We start from the raw sequence: 18807 nt of genomic DNA, 5'->3' as shown, positions 1-18807 counted from the left end.
TTTTTGTAATGGAGATATACATTACATCGGGACAATATCTTAGAAAGAAACATTAAACTGCCGCAAAGTGATAAATTCCAACCATAGACTGCCGCCTTACAAAATAGCAAATGCTAGGCCTGTATCATTGAGGAGATCAATGATCTGCTGTACTAAACAACAATACAAGAGATTAAACCTGAGCATAGGCACACTTGCAATAAAAATGAATGCAATAGAACTTGCCTCACACGAATCATTGTTATAATCTGAGTGATATGAATCCAGCAACTCTAATATAATCTTTGAATGAGATCTTGGTGAATCATCTAAGTCTTTATTTGATCAATAATGATGCATATGAGCAAGAAACAATCAGCCGATGCCAAGTTATTTATTGTGTCCAAGAATGAATCCAAGTTGAAGATAATAAGATATTACATTTCTGGTAGTCAAGGCATACTACTCACTATTAAGAAAGTCATGATCGTGAAGATACTTCAAAGCCATACTACAAGTAACAACTGAAGGCAGCATCATGGAACCACCATACATAATCTCTTTCAAGGTGGGTATGTCCACTGTCAATACTTCAATAAACTCTTCAGGGTCCATTGGACGAGGCATTGCATCTTTCTGTAATGTTAATTAAGCAGCTTAAATAAGGTCAGATATCTTAAAAAGGCAACCTAAAGGTAAGCAAGCAAGGATAATAATTTGAAGCTGGAACGTTTTTTTCATGTGTTATAGCTTTCAGTTATCTAGGAAAGTGAACCCATGGCCTTAGTGATCCTATCTAAAATTAAACAGCTAAGAAATGCCCCTATAAATTAACAGTAAAGAACAAGTGTCCACCTCAGGATCCAAGAGAATAAATGGAGTGAATCGGTTGCGGCACCATTTTACCTGTTACAGAATAAAACAGCAATCCTCAATAGCCCATTCGAATTGTGATAACAAACTTTTTACCTTACTGGAAAACTGTTAAGATGAATAATACCTCTAAAAGACCGGGATGATCATCACTTATAAGCTTCACTAAATTTCCTCCCTGCAGTTGTGCCTGCATATGATAATTTACTCTTTTGCTCAACATTTTTGTTATTGTTCCAGCTTGTTACAACTTCTTACCAAACATAGCAAGTGCCATGCTGAGCAGACATGGAAAACCTATTAAGATATAAAAATATTACATATCTATCCATATTTCGAAGTCCTAGTTGACCCTAGGGCCTAAATAGATAGAATTCCTGCAATCGCTTTATTAAAATACAATTCAGTAAAATGGAGCCTAATCACTGTTCACCGTATTTTCTAGATATAGAGTAACATACCCTGCAACAACTTCCATAGTGCAGTCTGAGTGCTGAAGAAATAAAGTCTCAACATCTTGAACAGAATTATTATTTTATAATAGATATATTGAGCATAGGGGCTTCTCTGCACTAAATAAAGGAATTCAACTAAACTTCAAAGGACTAGTCACCATTAAAAGATTAAGTAACTGGATGACAGTATCCACCCTGTGTGTAAAATCTACAAAATGTTATAGGTAAAGTCAAATTGTTTCTGTACTTTTAATATACTGTGCATTTAGCAGGTTAACAGCTTTAACTACATTCAAGTTCTTATGGCAGTAAATAGAAGATAATATTAACATGAAATGACTCACCTCTTCCGAGAGCTCCTTCCTTGCACAATCTTCTAAAGACGAATGTTTTTCTGACAACCCGCCACAAGGAACTCCATACATGTAACAATTCCCTCCCTTCACACGGCATAAAAGTTATCAGCGGTTTTCTTTAAACACTTGAATGCACTTGAATTTAAAATGTTTTTTAACTTTTTAACACTTGGTAGATAGATAGGGTTAGAATGATCTGCAAAGTGAGATTGCTTTCAGCTTAGATGTCCTTATCGCATTTATTCACATGCAATGAAGGGCGCAAGCCTCAAACTAAATAGTACCCTGGTGCATACTAGGCATGACATTCTGTTTAACTTTAAAGTGAATTACGCCAGTTGGCATTACCCTCTAAGCAAATTTCCCTAATGCCTAGCCCAACTGATGCTGCAATGTCGCCCCTTTATCACTGATATTCTCTGCCAAACTGGCAGCACTGTAACGTGGCATACTAAAATTCAATAAGTCCATGGTAACCTAAGAAGAGTCTATCATACTCGGATTTTAGTTGACCACTTGACCATGCTAGGGTTTCAAAATCTAGAAACATGAAGAACGAGACACATTGGCACTGTCTCTTTTGGTTTCCATGGACTGCAACAATTCTTCAAAGCCAGAACAGGTCCATTTATAAATAAAGCTAACTGAAGATATGGGATAGTGCTACAGGGATGCCATCTTGAAATAGAGTGCAGGAATATCTGAATAAGGGTATAGCTATATTACTATTAAATAGAATTGCTACAAGATGTGAGTATGGAACAGATACGTGGTAACCTTTCGGGTGACTATGCTTACATCCTAGTTTTGTAAAAAGATTGTTTTATATGACCACTCTTAACCCTCATGTCAGACCATTCCTTCCATTTTGCGGTCCGCGTGCTCGTGGTTAAGAGATAAGAAGGGAATGCATACAACAAGACATTGTTCTAATCCTTTGGAGAGATTGTTTACTTTCCAATCTGTTTCCAATGCAATAGCTACTCCTGTAAGCGAAACCTTCTTAAGCTTTAATAAAAAAAACTACTGTTTCGAGCAACAGCAGCGTCTGTGAGCAGGTGCCTACACATGGAGGTGTGTGTAAGTTTGTTTAAAAACAAAAATAGGCTTAAATTGATCCTGACCGAGAATTTTTTTACAAATAAGGACCTACCTGAGCATATTCCTTGATAAGGGTAACAGATCTTGTGAGCGTATCATATGGAAAAACAGCACAAAAATGGAAGGAAACAGTTTTTGCCCCAACGATATCGTATTGTACAATTTTCCCCTTGCAGCTGCCAGAGTCTGCCGCTGCTTCCTCTCTTACAGGATGCTGAAAATAATTGACAAAACAAATAAATTTAAAAAGAAAACGTAACTGCATTTGTGGAAGAAAGTTCAAATTAAGCAATCGATTGTATCAATCCATGAACCCACCTCCACAATACGGTTGTAGACATTCAAATAACGAGAATAACAAAGTTCTTCCTACAATCGCAGCAACCATGGTTAAAATTGCAAACCAAATTAATCTTCAAATGTCATGAATCGAAGTGCATATTGAGTTTGATCAATGTGGCCATTGGAATTTATCAGAGTTATAAACCTGGGTATTGGAGTTTGGAAATTTCGAAAATCAAATTTCAAAATGCTGATTGGCCCTTTACCTTCAAAATTGTGAATCCTGTATCTGAATTTGGTGGTGCAGAATGAGAAGCAGAAGAAGCAATTTGCATTGGTTGTGTAGACATTTGGGTAGAATGGCACCTAGCTGATTTTATTTTTTCGGGTAAACCATCGAAGTGACTGTGGGTTAGTAATTTGATTGTTACAAATCCAAAAATAGAAACGTTGGGGATAGGAAATTGATACATACCTTGGAATTTTTTCAAAGCAACAGAACCGTGGAAAAAAGATGTTGGAGGAGGGATTGTACGAACCATAAGAATGTTCATGGAAATAGTGGTGAGGGGGAGCATCTATCGCCATAGCTACATGGCATGAAGAATGTGCGAGGGGGGATTTAATAATTATTTAGGCTATAACTTTATTAATAGATCCTTTCACCAATGCTAATCTAATCATTAGATTTTATAATAATTTGGTAAAAATGAATCAATGATGTTACAATTAAAATAGTTTGATCAAATTATTGTAATGTATATTTTTCTAGATTTTTTTTTAAAATATTGAAATTAATTTATCTATTATTTTATTGGATGAAAGTTGTGAATCTTTAAAAAAAAAAATGAATATAAAAAAGTTAATAGTCTAAATTTATTTTTATGTAACTCTTTAATTTTATTTATTCTCTTATATGTTTTTGATATTAAAAGCAACAAAACGAGGGTGTTGTTTCTTTTACAATTACAACCAAAAGGTGTCAAGATCTAAACATCAGCACATCCACAACAAAAATACCAAAAACAATAGATAAACAACAGATAGAAAGCAGTTAAAAACCACCAACCGAAAGGAAAACCAAAGTCCATAAGCGAAACATTAGCTAACTAAAACTAAATTGTAGCTAACTAGATTGTTCAACAAGGGAACAAAACCCCAAAAGACATAAACAACACAAAAATTAAACCTTACGAAACTACACATGACTAGATTTTTTAACTCCACAGCCTACCTATTGCAACACATTATTTTAATCTTCAGTCAAGAACTTGAAGAGCTCCTTGTGGATACCTTCCTCCTCAATCGCGTCACCAAGAATCTTATCTTACATAAGACAAAGGGAGGTCGCAGACTTGTGCATCACCAGAAGACTAAACTTGGAAATGTTGATCATCTTTTTCTCAAGGTCAATAATCCTAGCCTTCAACATTCGTAGCTCAGTTCCCATCTCCTTCAACTCCTTGTCTGCAGCTTGACAACCTGTGTGAATTTCACTAGCAGCATTCACCTTGACCTCGTGCTCTTTCGTTCTAACATCACCAGTTGAGTTTCCATGCTCGGGCCACATACCATCAAAAGCATGGGTGGAGCTATTATTAACCAATTTCTCAGGGTTAATATCCACATCACCCCTACCACCTTCCACAATTTTCTCTTCCTCCATCTCCTCATTCCCCTTCCCCTGTTCCTCTTTCTCCTCCTCTAAGTCATAGTCAACAAGTTTCAATTTTTTACCCTTTCCAGAACTACGGGAGGCCAGCCTATTAGATCTTCGTCTACCCTCATTTTTGCTATTACTCTCTCTCATCTTCTTCCTCCTTGCTTGACTCTTCTAGAATGGTAATTCTTTTGCGATGGGCAATACTTTTTCCCTTCCTCTTGCTAATCGAGGGCCTTTAGTCCTTTGATGCACATGACTCTATAATAATCACCGAGGTTAAGGCGGTTTTAGGAGAAGCAACAATTACAACCTCGAGTTGGCGAAGGCATTATTTTTTACTAGAGTCAAAAGTGCCAGTTATGGCAATAAAAGGTGGAGGGCTCGAAATTGGAGTTTTAAGCACCATAATATTCTAGACACATGGCCAAATGGAAGGAATAGAGCCTATAGATTAGGCCTTGGTGAAAGGGCAAATATTTTTTGTCCTGATTCTTAGAAGGATCAATAGCCTCTTTAATAGAATGTTCGATAGAGTGTAACAAATAAAAAGGGAAAGAGATAAGGTCATGGTTTCTAAAGTGATTCAACAATAGCATATGATAGAAATAATACTTTGAAATGACCCTTTGAAGTAAAATACTTCATTATCATTGAGCATATCTTTTTCTAAGGGTTTGATAACTCCTCTTTGGCATAGCCACCCTGCAATTTTACCAAAGCTTCTTTCCTATGAAAAAACCTATCAAGGCTCTCATTGTTCGCTACATGACTAGTTCACTTCCATTTTTTACTTTCCATGGTAAGGCCAGTAGCTTGCACAATCACCTCCTCTCTAACTTTAAAGGAAATTTCTCCCACGATAACTCTCCTGTTGTTCTAGGAGGTAGTGAATTGCAAGGATATCTCCTCATTAAACCCCTTCAAATGTTCAAGGTATTCATCGACCCCTCCCTCCTTACATATATGCCATACAATTTTGTCGTTCCTGAATTCATTTGGCTTGTTTGATTCATTTGGCACACAGTCTCCACCCATCGAAAGTAGTCAAACTATTAGCAAAAAGGTTTCTCACCAAAACCAGAGAAATTCAAAAAAAATTTATGGGGGTTGTCACGGGGAAGCAACAATAAATGAGAAGGCCAAAAATGTGCAAACCATCAAGTTTATGATTGCACCTACATCCTCCTTTAACCTACCACTCATGTCGATGACACAACATGCAGTGCGATGGGAAGATAAGGTCGATTTTTGTAGCCCATTTTTTTAGGGATTAAATTTTCATTATTACCTAGGCTTCCACGCGACCCACTTAAATTAAGCCAATGTATCATAACGTGGCACACCAAAATGCTTACAAGACTCCCGTGATTCACCCCTAGCCACGTCAATGAAAGGAAACTATCATTTTCCTCATGACTATTTCACATATGTTGAGAAGTCCACATTGATTGACTTCGAGCCCACATCATCCCAAGAACCCTTATTCAAAATTTCCCGCCAACAGCATTCAAACTTGCAACCCCAAAACCATAACATAGTTAAGTGTTGCAGAAGCCACTTTCAAAGAAGGAGGAGATTACCCATATGAATCCATCACCAACGAATCTCCTCTTAGGAGTATATGAATATTGCTTGGGAGGGAATCTAGTTTCCTCCAACATCTCAATCCTTCAAATTTGGAAGCCAAGTGCTGCAATAACATCAACCGCCATGTTGACTTATCTATAGATATGACTAATTTCAAAGTGCTCCAACCCCAAAAGGAGTTTATGAATGTCTCTGATTATCCCTTCAATCGACTAGTTAACCCTATTTAGACTCTTAACTGCATCAATTGTGATTTTAGAGTCACATTTAATGGATAAAGTCCTCAAATTGATTGATAGGGCAATTTTGAGCCCTGAAAGTAGAGTCATTCATCCAAATTGGTTGTTTGTATAACCCTTTAAGTTCCCAAAGTAGGCTACCACATCTCCCCTGAGTGCATCCTTATAACCCCCCCGCAGTCACCATGCTAAGGGACTGTCTTACAGCACAATCGAAATTTAGCTTATACCACCCCTACCTAGAAGTACACCATCGAGTGTTCCTCCTTTTCATCCTTTTAGAAATGTCAAATTTGGCATAAGAGCCCGACAAACCCCAAATCTTAGCAATTTTATCATCTAAATGTGAGGGGGGTTAGGATGGGCATGGACAAGTAGTAACAGAGAGGTTGTCTACGAGAAGTTTGGAAAAGGATCTAAAAAACCTCCTTCACAAGTTTTTCCAAATCACTAAAAAATCTCGTTGTTCCTTTCTTTCAATATACTCCATCCAAGATGGGTTGGAATTTGCTTCCATAATTGTTTGATAAAGGGGTTATGGGAGGGCCCTCACCAGTCCATAACAAACTATTGTAAGTCATCATTCATGACCCAATGAATATCTAGCTCTGCAGCACCAAACCCCAAAGGGTTTTGGTGAAGGTACGATGGATCAATAAATGGGGAATGCTTTCCTCTTCTTGCTTGCACATGACACAATGATTAGAGAATTGGAATCCTCACTTGGATAGATTGACTTGCATGAGAATCTTATTATGAAGAGCGATCCACTAGAAGAAGTTAATTTTAGGAATTAACTTTGGATTCCAAACCTTTCTCCTCCACCTTGGGGCATTATTTTCCCTAAAAAGAGAAAAATAAGCTCATTCTTTATATGAATTTATCCTCTTTATGGAAGAGGGGGATTTGGGTATGTTTTAGTATGTTTTGTAGCTTCAAAGCCACTTGCAGCAGATGGGGTTGATCAGGGCAGTACTGTGAGATATCCTTCCAGAAATTGGTGAAGGTAATGTAGTCCCAAACCCATTGTCTAAAGAACTCCTTAGCACCATCATAAATATTCCTAAAGGATTTCTACAAAGCTAGGGTTTTAGCGCCTAGCCAGGTATCTTCCCAAAAGCAGATATTGCTCCCATTCCCAATCTACCACATCAAACCAAATTGAATAGTACTCCTGCATTTGACAACATTGTTCCAGATATTAGAACCACATGGGAGTCCTTAAGTTAGTAAGACCCTATAGAACATCTCACGGTTTAATTACTTTGCACTCCTTATCTTACACTAATCGACCTTATTAAGGGCCAACTTCCATCCAACTTTCAACAATGGCAATTAGGGAAAGAGTCAACAATGGATGGAGGGCCTATGATAATCTAGGTTGTGCTGTGTTGAGAGATCTCAAGAGGCGGGAGTTTCCCCACTCGGGCCAATAGATAAAATATCGACTGCAATGGGTGTTTAGGAATGGGTGTTCGATAGACTCACTCTACTAGGCTAGGAATGATTGGCAGCCCAGGCTAGTCAAGAACCAGAATTTTGTTGGGCCCCCTTGGACTTAGAGTAGGAATCAAAATAGACAATCCAACGTAAAGCATCCCACCAACATGTGGCCTGCCAATTCATAGGAATGGAAAGCAAAGGGCTTCTAGAGAGGGCAAAATGGGTGTTTCAAGAAAATGTCGATACCCAAAGCGGATGTGGTGCACAACTAGAGATCGGATCGCTTCAATGTTGGACCTTCAAAGGGCCGATCAAAACAAAGCAGGGAGTCGAATTCCAACAAGATCAATTCCCCCCAGGCACCAAAGAGGAAATTGGTAACGATCCTTTAAATTCCTGGTCAATTGATATTATAGATGATGTTGTCATGCAAAATAAAGAGTTCATGGAAAAACTAGGGTTTTTTATCAAATGGGGTGGATTTAGATGGAAGAGTCAGGAGCTAATCAATAATTGGTGTAAAGAGAAATGGGGTGTGAATGCATTGTGTAAACCTGTCGTAAATAGTTTTTACTTGGTTACCTTGGCGTCGATGGAAGACAAGCAAAGAACTCTTAGTTCTAGCCCTCTTTTCATGGACGGGGCTCAGATGCATCTTTTTGACTGGATACCAGGATTCAATCCCAAGATTGTAAGTGCCCTTGAAACAGAAGTATGGCTCCGCATCTATAATCTACCATCGAAGTTTTGGGGTGATGGAGTTCTGAAAAGTACAAGCAATAAACTGGGCAATTTCCTATATTTGGATAATCCTCTGGAAGATCAGACATTGGGAACTTATTTTAGGATTTGTGTGTATTACCGTGGAAAAGATCCCATTAGAAATTGAATTGATGTCGAAGGTGGGAAATTGGACGCAGTTGATTTAGAGGACAAATTGGATTTATGTCTGCATTGCAGATCGTTGATCCACAACCCGATCAACTGTGATTTCAAGATCTCATTTGATGCAGATCACATAATTGAACAATTCTTTCTTGGGTGTGTAAAAGAGAAGTCAAGTGGTGCCTCGTTCACAGACATGGAGAAAGAATTGATAGACCTAATATGGCCAAAGAAGGTTGATTAGGTAGTTGGAAATAGGGTGTTGGTGGATGCAGTCCTTGAGAAATCTAGGGACATCCCCCCCTAAAGACTCAGAGGGCACACAGATTAGTATGAAGCCACTAGCTCATGTAGTTGGCACTGGGGAAATTGAACTGAAGATGCTAGAGCTTGAGAAAAAGGCGACGGAGCCTCCGCACGAAGTTTGGAATGGGTCAGAACATTTAGGTCTGTTAGATATCCCTCTGCCTACTCAGGTGAATAGCTTGGAGATAAGATAGTTCAGCCCATAAAGAGCATTCAGGGTATTGACACAGAGTCACCTGATCTGGGGTTAGGTGAGAGGCACGGTGGTGAGAGACCAATTGTAAATGAGGAATTTGAAGAAGAGCTAAATGTAGATTCTGACATGGATGACAACTTCAAAGAATTTCAGGTTGGAATCCTAGAAGAAAGGGGTTTAGAGAAAATTCAGTCTTCGTTGAAAACTCCCAAATTCAAGGCAAGTAAGCAAAGGGGTCGTCAGACAAACAAATCAAAACTGGTAGTGGTTGGCTATGTGTGAGGACAGACCAAATTATTCCAAACAATTCTTAGAAACGGGAATGAGCTACCCCTTCCCGAGGAGCCATGAAGATCCTGAGCTAGAATGCTAGGGGCTTAAATGCCCCTAGAAAATGGCACCTATTCAAGCGCCAAATAGAGTCAAGCAAGACATATCTAGTTTTGATTCAGGAAACTAAATGGAGTAAAGTCGAGCAAGAGAGGAGGATGATGTTTTGGAGACAGTGGGAGGGAGTATTTGTGGAATCGATGGGGGCTTTAGGTGGAATTGGCGTCTTGTGGAACCCTTCAAAGGCCCGATGTTCCTTGATGGAAGTTCACAGTAATTGGATGATGGTAGAGTATCAAGCTTTCAAGGATAATCAGAGCTAGAAAGTGATCAATGTATATGGACCCATTGCCACACCAACCAAGAGGGAGCTTTGGCATGAATTGTCTAAAAGACTAAGCTTCGAAAAAGATGAGAAGATAGTTATTGGGGGGGATTTAAATGCAACCCTCAACAGTTTGGAGATGATGGGAGGATCTATGGTGAGGAACAAAATAAAAAAAAACTTTCAGGAATTTGTTGACTCCAATCAGCTGAGGGAGATCGAAACAAATAATGGTAAATATACCTGGACCAATAGAAGATAGGGTTTCACCAGCATAGTTGAAAAATTAGACGGATTCTTCCTTTTTGGAGATTGGTCTAGATCCCTAGGATCGGTGGAGTCTTCTATTCTTCCTTTCAATGGATCAGACCATTTTTCAATTCAACAGGTCTTTGCTTTAGATCCATACTATGGCGGATCTTCGTTTAGGTTTGAAAGGATGTGGATTAGGGATCCATCTCTTTTGGCTTTATTGAATCAATGGTGGAAGGAGTGTAGATTTAGAAACCACTCCAAGATGTTTATCTTTCACAAGAAAATCTTATATATAAAGAATAAACTCAAGGAGTGGAACAAGGAACATTTCAAGAACATATTCACAGAAGGGCAAAGGATCAAAAATGAATTAAGAGCACTAAATAAAGTTTTGATTGCTCATGGTATGAGAGAAGAAGACTTCAGACTGGAACAAAAACTCAAAGTGGAGAAAGCAGAAATATTGATCAGAGAGAAACAATTTTGGAGGCAAAAGTCGCGTGAGCTCTGGCTTCAGCAAGGGGACAAGAACACAATTTTTTTCCAAAACTCTCCAGTAATGAATAGAAACAAGAATAGAATCTTGGAGTTGATCAAAGAAGATGGGACTATACTTGGTTCTAAAGAGGATATCAGTAGAGAGGCGGTGGGATACTTTCAGAATCTTCTGAATCAAAAACCTCAGAACATGAATCAGGGAGACATAAGGAGTGAGTTTCTCAATCAGATACCTACTATCATCACTAAGGAGGAGAACAGGGCAATGTCTAGACCTATATCTATGGAGGAACTCAAAATGGCGGCTTTCCAACTAGCTTCTGACAAGGTGCTTGGACCTGATGGATTCCTGACTTGTTTTTACCAAACCTATTGGGAGATCATTAAGGAGGATCTTCTCAAGGTAGCTAAGGAATCGAGGAAAAAGGTAATGATGCTAGGAACCATTAATCATACCTTTTTAGCCCTTATCCCTAAAAGGAAGGATGCCTCAGGTATGAATGATTTCTGGCCAATTGCCTTGTGCAATATGTGTTACAAGATAATCACTAAAGTAATGGCAAATAGGTTGAAAAAGGTTCTGGAAAAGGTCATATCGGAAGAGCAAAGTGGTTTTTCTCTGGGTAGGTCTATCACAAAGGGAATCATAGTTGCTCGTGAAGTGATTCACACATACAGGAAGCTAAGGATCCCCAACATGATCATCAAGCTGGATATTTGAAAAGCATATGACATGGTAGATAGAAACTTCTTACTAGATGTTCTATCTAGATTTCGGTTTGATTTAACTTGGATTCAATGGGTTAGGGGGTGCATTAAGGCTCTGAAGTTCTCAGTGCTTATTAATGGCTTGACCAATGGGTACTTCAGTTCAGATAGGGGTTTAAGGCAAGAGAATCCATTATCTCCTTATCTATTCATTACAATGGCAGAGGCTCTAGGTAGGAGTAGCTGTAAGGGATGGGGGTCAATGGAAAGGCATTGAGGTTACCCTCAAGTAGAACCCGTTACTCATCAACAGTTTGTAGATGATACCATCCTCTTTGGAGAAGCCTCTAGAAGTGAATCCCGAAGCATCAAATCCATTTTGGACAAGTATAGTGAGGCTTCTGAACAGTCTATAAACTAGCGTAAGTCTGAAGTATTTTTCCTCAATGTCTAATCGGGTCTCCAGCTGGACATGGCATGAATATTGGGGTTAAAAGTATCATAATTCCTAGGAAAGTTCTTGGGGCTGCCTCTGTTTGGTGGAATTATCAAAAAATGCTACTGGGATAGATTGATTAAGAACTACAAAAAAGAAGATGGAGCTATGGAAGGGGAAATGGTTGACCTCAGTGGGCATATTACTCGTGGTGAAATTTATTTTATCAGCTACCCCAATCTATTCTATGACATGTTTGAAACTTTCGGTAGCAGTAGAGGACAACCTAAATCATATTTTGAGAATATTCCTTTGGTCTAGCCCTCATGAGGATCAAAAGAATCCATTACTTGCATGGGAAAAGGTTTGCAAGTCGTGGAATGCGGGGGGTGTTGGGATAAGGCAACTTAGAATCATGAATTTGGCTCTTGGGGCAAAACTCGCTTGGACCATGAATAAATCAAACCTGAAGTGGATCAGAATACTTAGAAAAAAGTATCTGGACTCAGATGACCCTCTCAATATTCTAAGAGTAAGAAACCCTCCAAAAGGTTCAACCATTTGGAATTTTATATGCAAAAGTAGGGAATTGGTGTCCAAATACGTCACGTGGGAAATATGCAATGGCCAATCGACAATGTTTTGGGAGGATTCTTGGGATGGATTCAAAAAGTTGGAGATGGATCACAGTTTGAGGGAGATTAGAGATGCAACCATTAGGGTTTGGGGGTCTAAAGTATGCAATTTCAGTGAGGTGATCAATGTCAATGGTATGGAAAAATGGTGCTGAAAATATTTGGATGATATTGATGCTCCCCAAAACAAAATAAAAAATATACTTTATCTAACATTCTCAAACACAGAACCATTCCAGTTTCTCGGGAAGCAGATAGAATCAGATGGTGCACCTCCAAAGATGCAGAATACAAGGTAAAGCTCGGGTATAGGCTGAAAGAATAAGCTCTAATGGAAAGTCATTGGCCAATCAAACTTCTATGGGGTAAATATGTCATTCCTAATGCTAGGTATTCTCATGGTTAGCCATTTGGGGTAGGATACTAACACAGGACAAACTTGCCAAAATTGGGATTCGTGGCCCTAACATATGCTTGTTGTGTAAGAACAATGTAGAAAGTGTTGATCACCTCCTCTGGGTTTGTCCATGTGCTCAATTCTGCTGGAAATTCTTTTTGGAAAAGCTAGACTTTCATCACGTGGAGCCTTAGAGCATCAAGGAATGATTTATATATTGGCCATAAAAATTGTCTAAAGGTATGTTCAACAACATATGGTATGTTCTCCCATCCACAGTGGCATGGGAATTGTGGAAGGAAATGAACAGGTGGATTTTCAAGGACCGGGCAATGTCGAGGGAGGTTCTTGTGTCAAAGATGGAAGTTGCAATAGTGGAATTGGTGAATGAAGCAGCCAAAAGGCTATTTAATAAATCCAATATTTTCATATACCAAGATAATGACCTGATTAAGAAGCTCTCAAGTTTGATGGTCCCTAAGGGTTATGAGCTAGAACATTCAGAGGTAGAGGAGAGGCATAAGGCTACAAGGTGGCAAGCCCCGGAGAAGGGTTCGATTAAAATAAACTTTGACAGAGCTTCCATGGGTAATCCCGAGCATGCAACTGTTTCTTGCATAGCCAAAGATGACCGGGGTTGTATCATTGGGAGGTCAGCTGAATACATTGGAATGATCACTAATAACATAGCAAATTTTTGAGCAGCCCTGAAAGGAATTGAACTTGAGAGGAGGTTGGGGGTTAAAAAAATATATCTTGAAGGGGATTATTTGCTGATGATCAATGCAATCAGGAATCAATGAACAATGAACTAACAACTTGAGAGATGGTTGTTGCAAATCACAAATGCATTGAAGAACTTTGAAGAATTTAAAAAAATTCATATCTACCGAGAAGGCAATGAGTTGGCGGATGACTTGGCCAAACAAGCGGCAGAACAAAAAAGGTGTGTTGAAACTATCAATTATGCAAAATGAAGTGGAATTGAGAAGCAATCGGTGTGTAATAATATCGAGGTTTGGTGGCGGGTGGTGGTAAAATTTCCAAAGATTTGGTAAGTGTGAAGTTGACGTGCAAGTACTCAATAACCAAGTGACATGATAGAGGATGCAAACAAGTGTCGAAATTTATTATTTGAAGAGGTGGTTTATACTCGAATCGGTACGAGGCCTAGGTGGCGACGACTTGAGCTTCATGGTGTGAGGGATAATCATAAATTAAAGTTGCATATTGAATATACTTGGAGTACATAGCGAGGCATGCTTCATAATGATGTGATATGATATGCAATCAATTCATCCCGCAACCTTTTTCAGGGAGGGGGATTATATATTTGGCAAGAATGGTTGTAAACGCATTGTATGTTTCATTTTCCCTAAGTAATTTAGGAGTTATAGGCATGAATACCCCTGTTTTGCTGGAATCAACCAAGCAACAAATGGCATTTCTAGGAGAGATCACAGAGAAACGACTCCTGGTTGTATTAAGATCGAAGCACCCATTATTAGTGCATGCGGTAAAGAAGATTTTGGGTTCGAAGTTTTTATGGGCAGCGCACAAATACAGGGTGAACATGAGCATTATGTCCATGTTCTTGGCTATCTGCATTTAGATGGGTGTGTGCAAACCTAGAACGAAGAAGGTCTATCAGTTGGTTTTTAAGCATTCTTTTTTGGGCAAAATTGATGCGGTCTTCGACAACATAGATGATCAAAACTATATTCCGCTGACCCATCAATATTACATGGCCTGAGATGCAGGGGGGAGACAAGAAAATTTTGTATTATGCAGACCGCAGAGCTAGAGAAATACAAACAAGGGCGGGCATAGTGAAATAGAAACTTGAGCTTCATTTGGTTTGTGATGGGCAGTCTGGCAAGGCCAGAGGCCTTCGACCTGGGGAAATATGAGCGGGAGGAAGGTCTGTAGATTAGGCAGGACATTGGGGTGGATGAGAATGGTGTTGTGGCAAAAGGCAATGACTGGGGACTGGGGCGTGGGGAGTTGTGGATTCCAAATGATATGAGATTGTTGGAGGAAATTGCAGGTGGAGAGGCTCATGTGGACTGCAACAGAGACTGCCCTATTGTAGCCCAAGCCCTTGCTGCTCAATAGGTCTACAACAACATCCCAAGCTCCTCGGACAGTGAATGATGGTGCCCCTTTTTCACAAGTTTTTTTGTCTTTCAAATACTTTTCTTTTTTTTATTGTAAATGCAGATAGATAATGCAATGTCGACTAGGTGTAGGTCTCTATGCCCAAATTTTGTTCTCCTGGCCAGAGCTGATATATAGATATTTGGTTTTTTTTGTTGTGTCTCTAAAACTAGATATACTTTTTGGAAGGAGGAAACGATATATTAACACCTCTTGGATGTAAAATCTTTACTATAAATATAGGTGCTGGCCTATCCATCTATTTGCCTACTAACAAAAAAAAAACGTATAAAAACCCCCATTAATGGGGCTAGGAAGGTTGATCTTCCCATAAATGCAAGAGGTGTGAAGTGGTTAGAACTTGAGGTGGGGTGGATCAAGATAAATTTTGATGGGGTTGTTAAGGGCAACCCTGGGCCAAGTGGAGTTGGTTGCATAGCACGAGATTATAAGGAGAATATCCTCACTAAAAGATCCATTTTTCACAAAGAGGCCACCAATTTAATATTGCAGAATTTAGAGCAACATTGTTGGGTTTGGAATTGGGTCGAGAGTTGAAGGTGAAACAACTTCTCTTGGAAGGAGATTCACTCATCACCATTAATGCCATTAGGAAAAATTCAACTCTTAACTAGAAGCTTGCTCGATGGTTGAAGCTCATTTCAGACTTAGTTAATACATTTTCAAATTTCAAACTATCACATGTCTATAGGGAGGGAACTGATGATGTTGATGACCTTGCCAAATCGGGCTCTGAGGGCAGGGGATACTAAGTAGATGGTCCAACAAGATGTTTGGGTGCGACCTACATTTGACTTAGCAAGAGTTATTATTATTTATCATCTCATTTATCGATGATAACGAAGACACGATTTGCAATGAAGGCGGAGGAATTGCAAACATGCTCGAATAACTTAGATTTGATGGATGACATATCATTCATAATAGAGGTTTGTGCGACTGGGCTTACATGGGCACCACTGAGGTGGTCATTGGATGATGGGTCAAATGCAAATGGATGAGAGTGTGAGTTGTTCATTCAGATACAAATTTACTAAGATATGAGAAAAAAATGATGGAGTGATGATTTCATTGAATGGTGGTGTGTGTTGTGTTATGTGAAGGACAAATTGTCTTTGACTATTTACTCTTCTAATCGACTATCTGTGACTAACCCAAATTATTGAGGTTGGTTAGTGAATTTACTATATATGAACACACCCATCAAACCGCTATCTGACAAATGACAAATGTCTTTTATTTAGGAGAGGTGATAAAAAATAGGCTTAAGACCATTCTCAACTACTCAAATGGTCTAATTTCTTGATGTCGGATCAAAGCATTGAGTCAACATGGATGTTTTAGCCATGTTCTTGGCTATGTTGTTGAGTGTGGGAAAGTCGAAGAAAGGGGCAAAATTGCTATGCCGAAAGCTTTTCCATGATGCTTTCCTTGGGGACTTGGAGATAGTTTCTTGCAAATGTGGATGAGAGACAATAGGGTCTTATTCTGTAGCTCCAGGCGGGCACCATTTTGCTATTTAGTGTGCAACATTTTGTTTATATGGCTATGGATTGTCAAGTTTAAAGACATGGTCCATGAGGTAGTTTTTGCCAATTTTTGTCAATATAATATAATGAGTGCTGCCCCAAGCAATAATTAATCTACCAAAAAAAATATATAAAACATTTTTCATTGGAAACACTCTAATGTACAAATTTAAATATATTATATGCTTAAGTTGATCAATAATAATTATGGACATCAAATTTCCAAATATTGGACGAGTGTTTCTTTCCTATATGATAATGATTAGTTAAAAAATAATTCTCTTGAGCTAGGGATAAAATTTAAATTTACAGATTAAATGATAAAATTCAAATCTACATGGTCAAATCCAGAAGAATATAAATAGATCACTATGAACCATGTAAATTTCATGATTTTTGAATGCTTTGAAAAATGGGAAAATAATGTTATAGATCAAATGAGCAACCACAAACTCAAATAAACTACATAATTCTCAATAATAACAATAAAGGATTGCATACAAATTCAACAAATGAATAATTCAATAACATGCAAATGAATGTTGAATTTGATCAAGAGGCCTCCATTACTCTTCTCCCTTTTGTGATGTGTGGACTATGACTCTTAGAATCATAGCACTTTGTCAGCATCATGTCACACAAAAGCTCAAAGATTGCAGTTGTTGATGATAGGAGATCAGGGTTCCTTTTATAGATTTATGAGATTTTGATCAATGATTGAGATTAAAAGATCGACAAAATCGATGAATGGCTGAGATTTGTTGAGAAGAGTTGATTGAGATAATTACAATTGTTGAACTAGCTACATGATAAAGATAGACAAAATTGGTCGAATTAAGTGATTTACTTGACCAATTAAGAGAATTGATGAATCTATTAGAAAAGTTGATTAAGAGTGGAACTCAAAGTTAGTGGTAGTTAAGAGGAGGAATAATATAAATATTTAAATAATAAAAAGTATTTAAACATGTGCATTAAGAGAAATAAACAAAATGAATATTTTATTTATTTTGGAGGAAATTGATTTTTGAAAATGATGGATAATTAAATAATTTATTAATTGTAAAGACACAGTCAACCAATTAAATAATTTAAAATAATTATTTAAATGTGAGAAATTGATAGGAAGAAATATTTCATTAAATAATAAAAAATATTAAATTAAAGAGGAGAAGGAGAGATTAATTAAAATTAGAAGAAAATAAGAAAATAAAATAATTAAAATTATTTAATTATGATGATAAAGGAAAATTTTGATTTTTGAAATCAAATTAGAAGAATGAAGTTATACTAATTAAATAATTAAAATTATTTAATTAATTAAGAAGATAATTAGTAAAATTAGTGTTAATTAACTGTAGACACCTAAAATTGTCATGTCTAATTAAATAAATATTTTATTTATTTAATTATCTAAGCTTAATTCTTCTATTAATTAAATAAATCCTTATTTATTTAATTAATTCATTTATCCTCTTCTAGCCTTATTTCTCATTTAAATAAATACCTTTATTTATTAAAATTTTCCTTTTCCTAAATTAAATAAATATCTTATTTATTTAATTGATCCCACTTCTTCTTTTAATTAAATAAATCTTTATTTATTTAATTAATTCATTAGCCTTTTCTACCCATGACACATGTCATTCATCTCTTAATTCATACACTACCTACCCCTCTCATTATTTTATTATTTCTTTTACCTACCCTCTAATCATAGCTGACCTCCTTTTACACCTCTCAATCTTATCCCTCTATTTCATATAGTGTCTTCTATATAAGGAGATGCTTCCTTCATTATCAAATCCTAATCAATCATCCTAATCATTCATGCTAATCATCTTTTATGCAATTGACTACACTACGATCCTACTTGCAACCACATTCCGTTCTTTGTTGAGCTCTTGTGCATATAAAATCTGAGAGCAAATATATCAAGCAAGATCAATGGAGATAGGAAGAATGGAGATCAAAACCCTATTGGACATGTGATGGTATAATCTTTGTGATTTCATGTGATTTGCATTGTCTTAGGTAATCTTCATATGTTACGGTGGATCTTTGTTGATTGTTAGGCTAGGGTTTTGTGGTTGAATTCATTTAGCCTTTCAATATTGTTATTATTGTTATCCATTTTCACCATATACATTT

General features: G+C 37.5%; 1 protein-coding gene across 1 annotated transcript; it reads right to left on the bottom strand.

The window, feature by feature from the left end:
• Positions 1 to 289: 289 nt before the first annotated feature.
• LOC131041638 (uncharacterized) lies at positions 290 to 3663 on the bottom strand. Its single transcript, XM_057974791.2, has 8 exons — positions 3522 to 3663; positions 3313 to 3416; positions 3083 to 3133; positions 2817 to 2978; positions 1652 to 1747; positions 980 to 1042; positions 835 to 885; positions 290 to 615 (listed from the first exon to the last, which is right to left on the bottom strand). The coding sequence occupies exons 1-8, from the start codon at positions 3622 to 3624 to the stop codon at positions 442 to 444; spliced, it is 804 nt and encodes a 267-aa protein (XP_057830774.2). The 5' UTR covers positions 3625 to 3663; the 3' UTR covers positions 290 to 441.
• Positions 3664 to 18807: the final 15144 nt, after the last annotated feature.

This window comes from Cryptomeria japonica, chromosome 8 (assembly GCF_030272615.1).
Source record: "Cryptomeria japonica chromosome 8, Sugi_1.0, whole genome shotgun sequence".
Classification (NCBI taxonomy): domain Eukaryota; kingdom Viridiplantae; phylum Streptophyta; class Pinopsida; order Cupressales; family Cupressaceae; genus Cryptomeria; species Cryptomeria japonica.
Note: the sequence above shows the minus strand (reverse complement) of the source record. Positions and strands in the feature narration are given on the sequence as shown.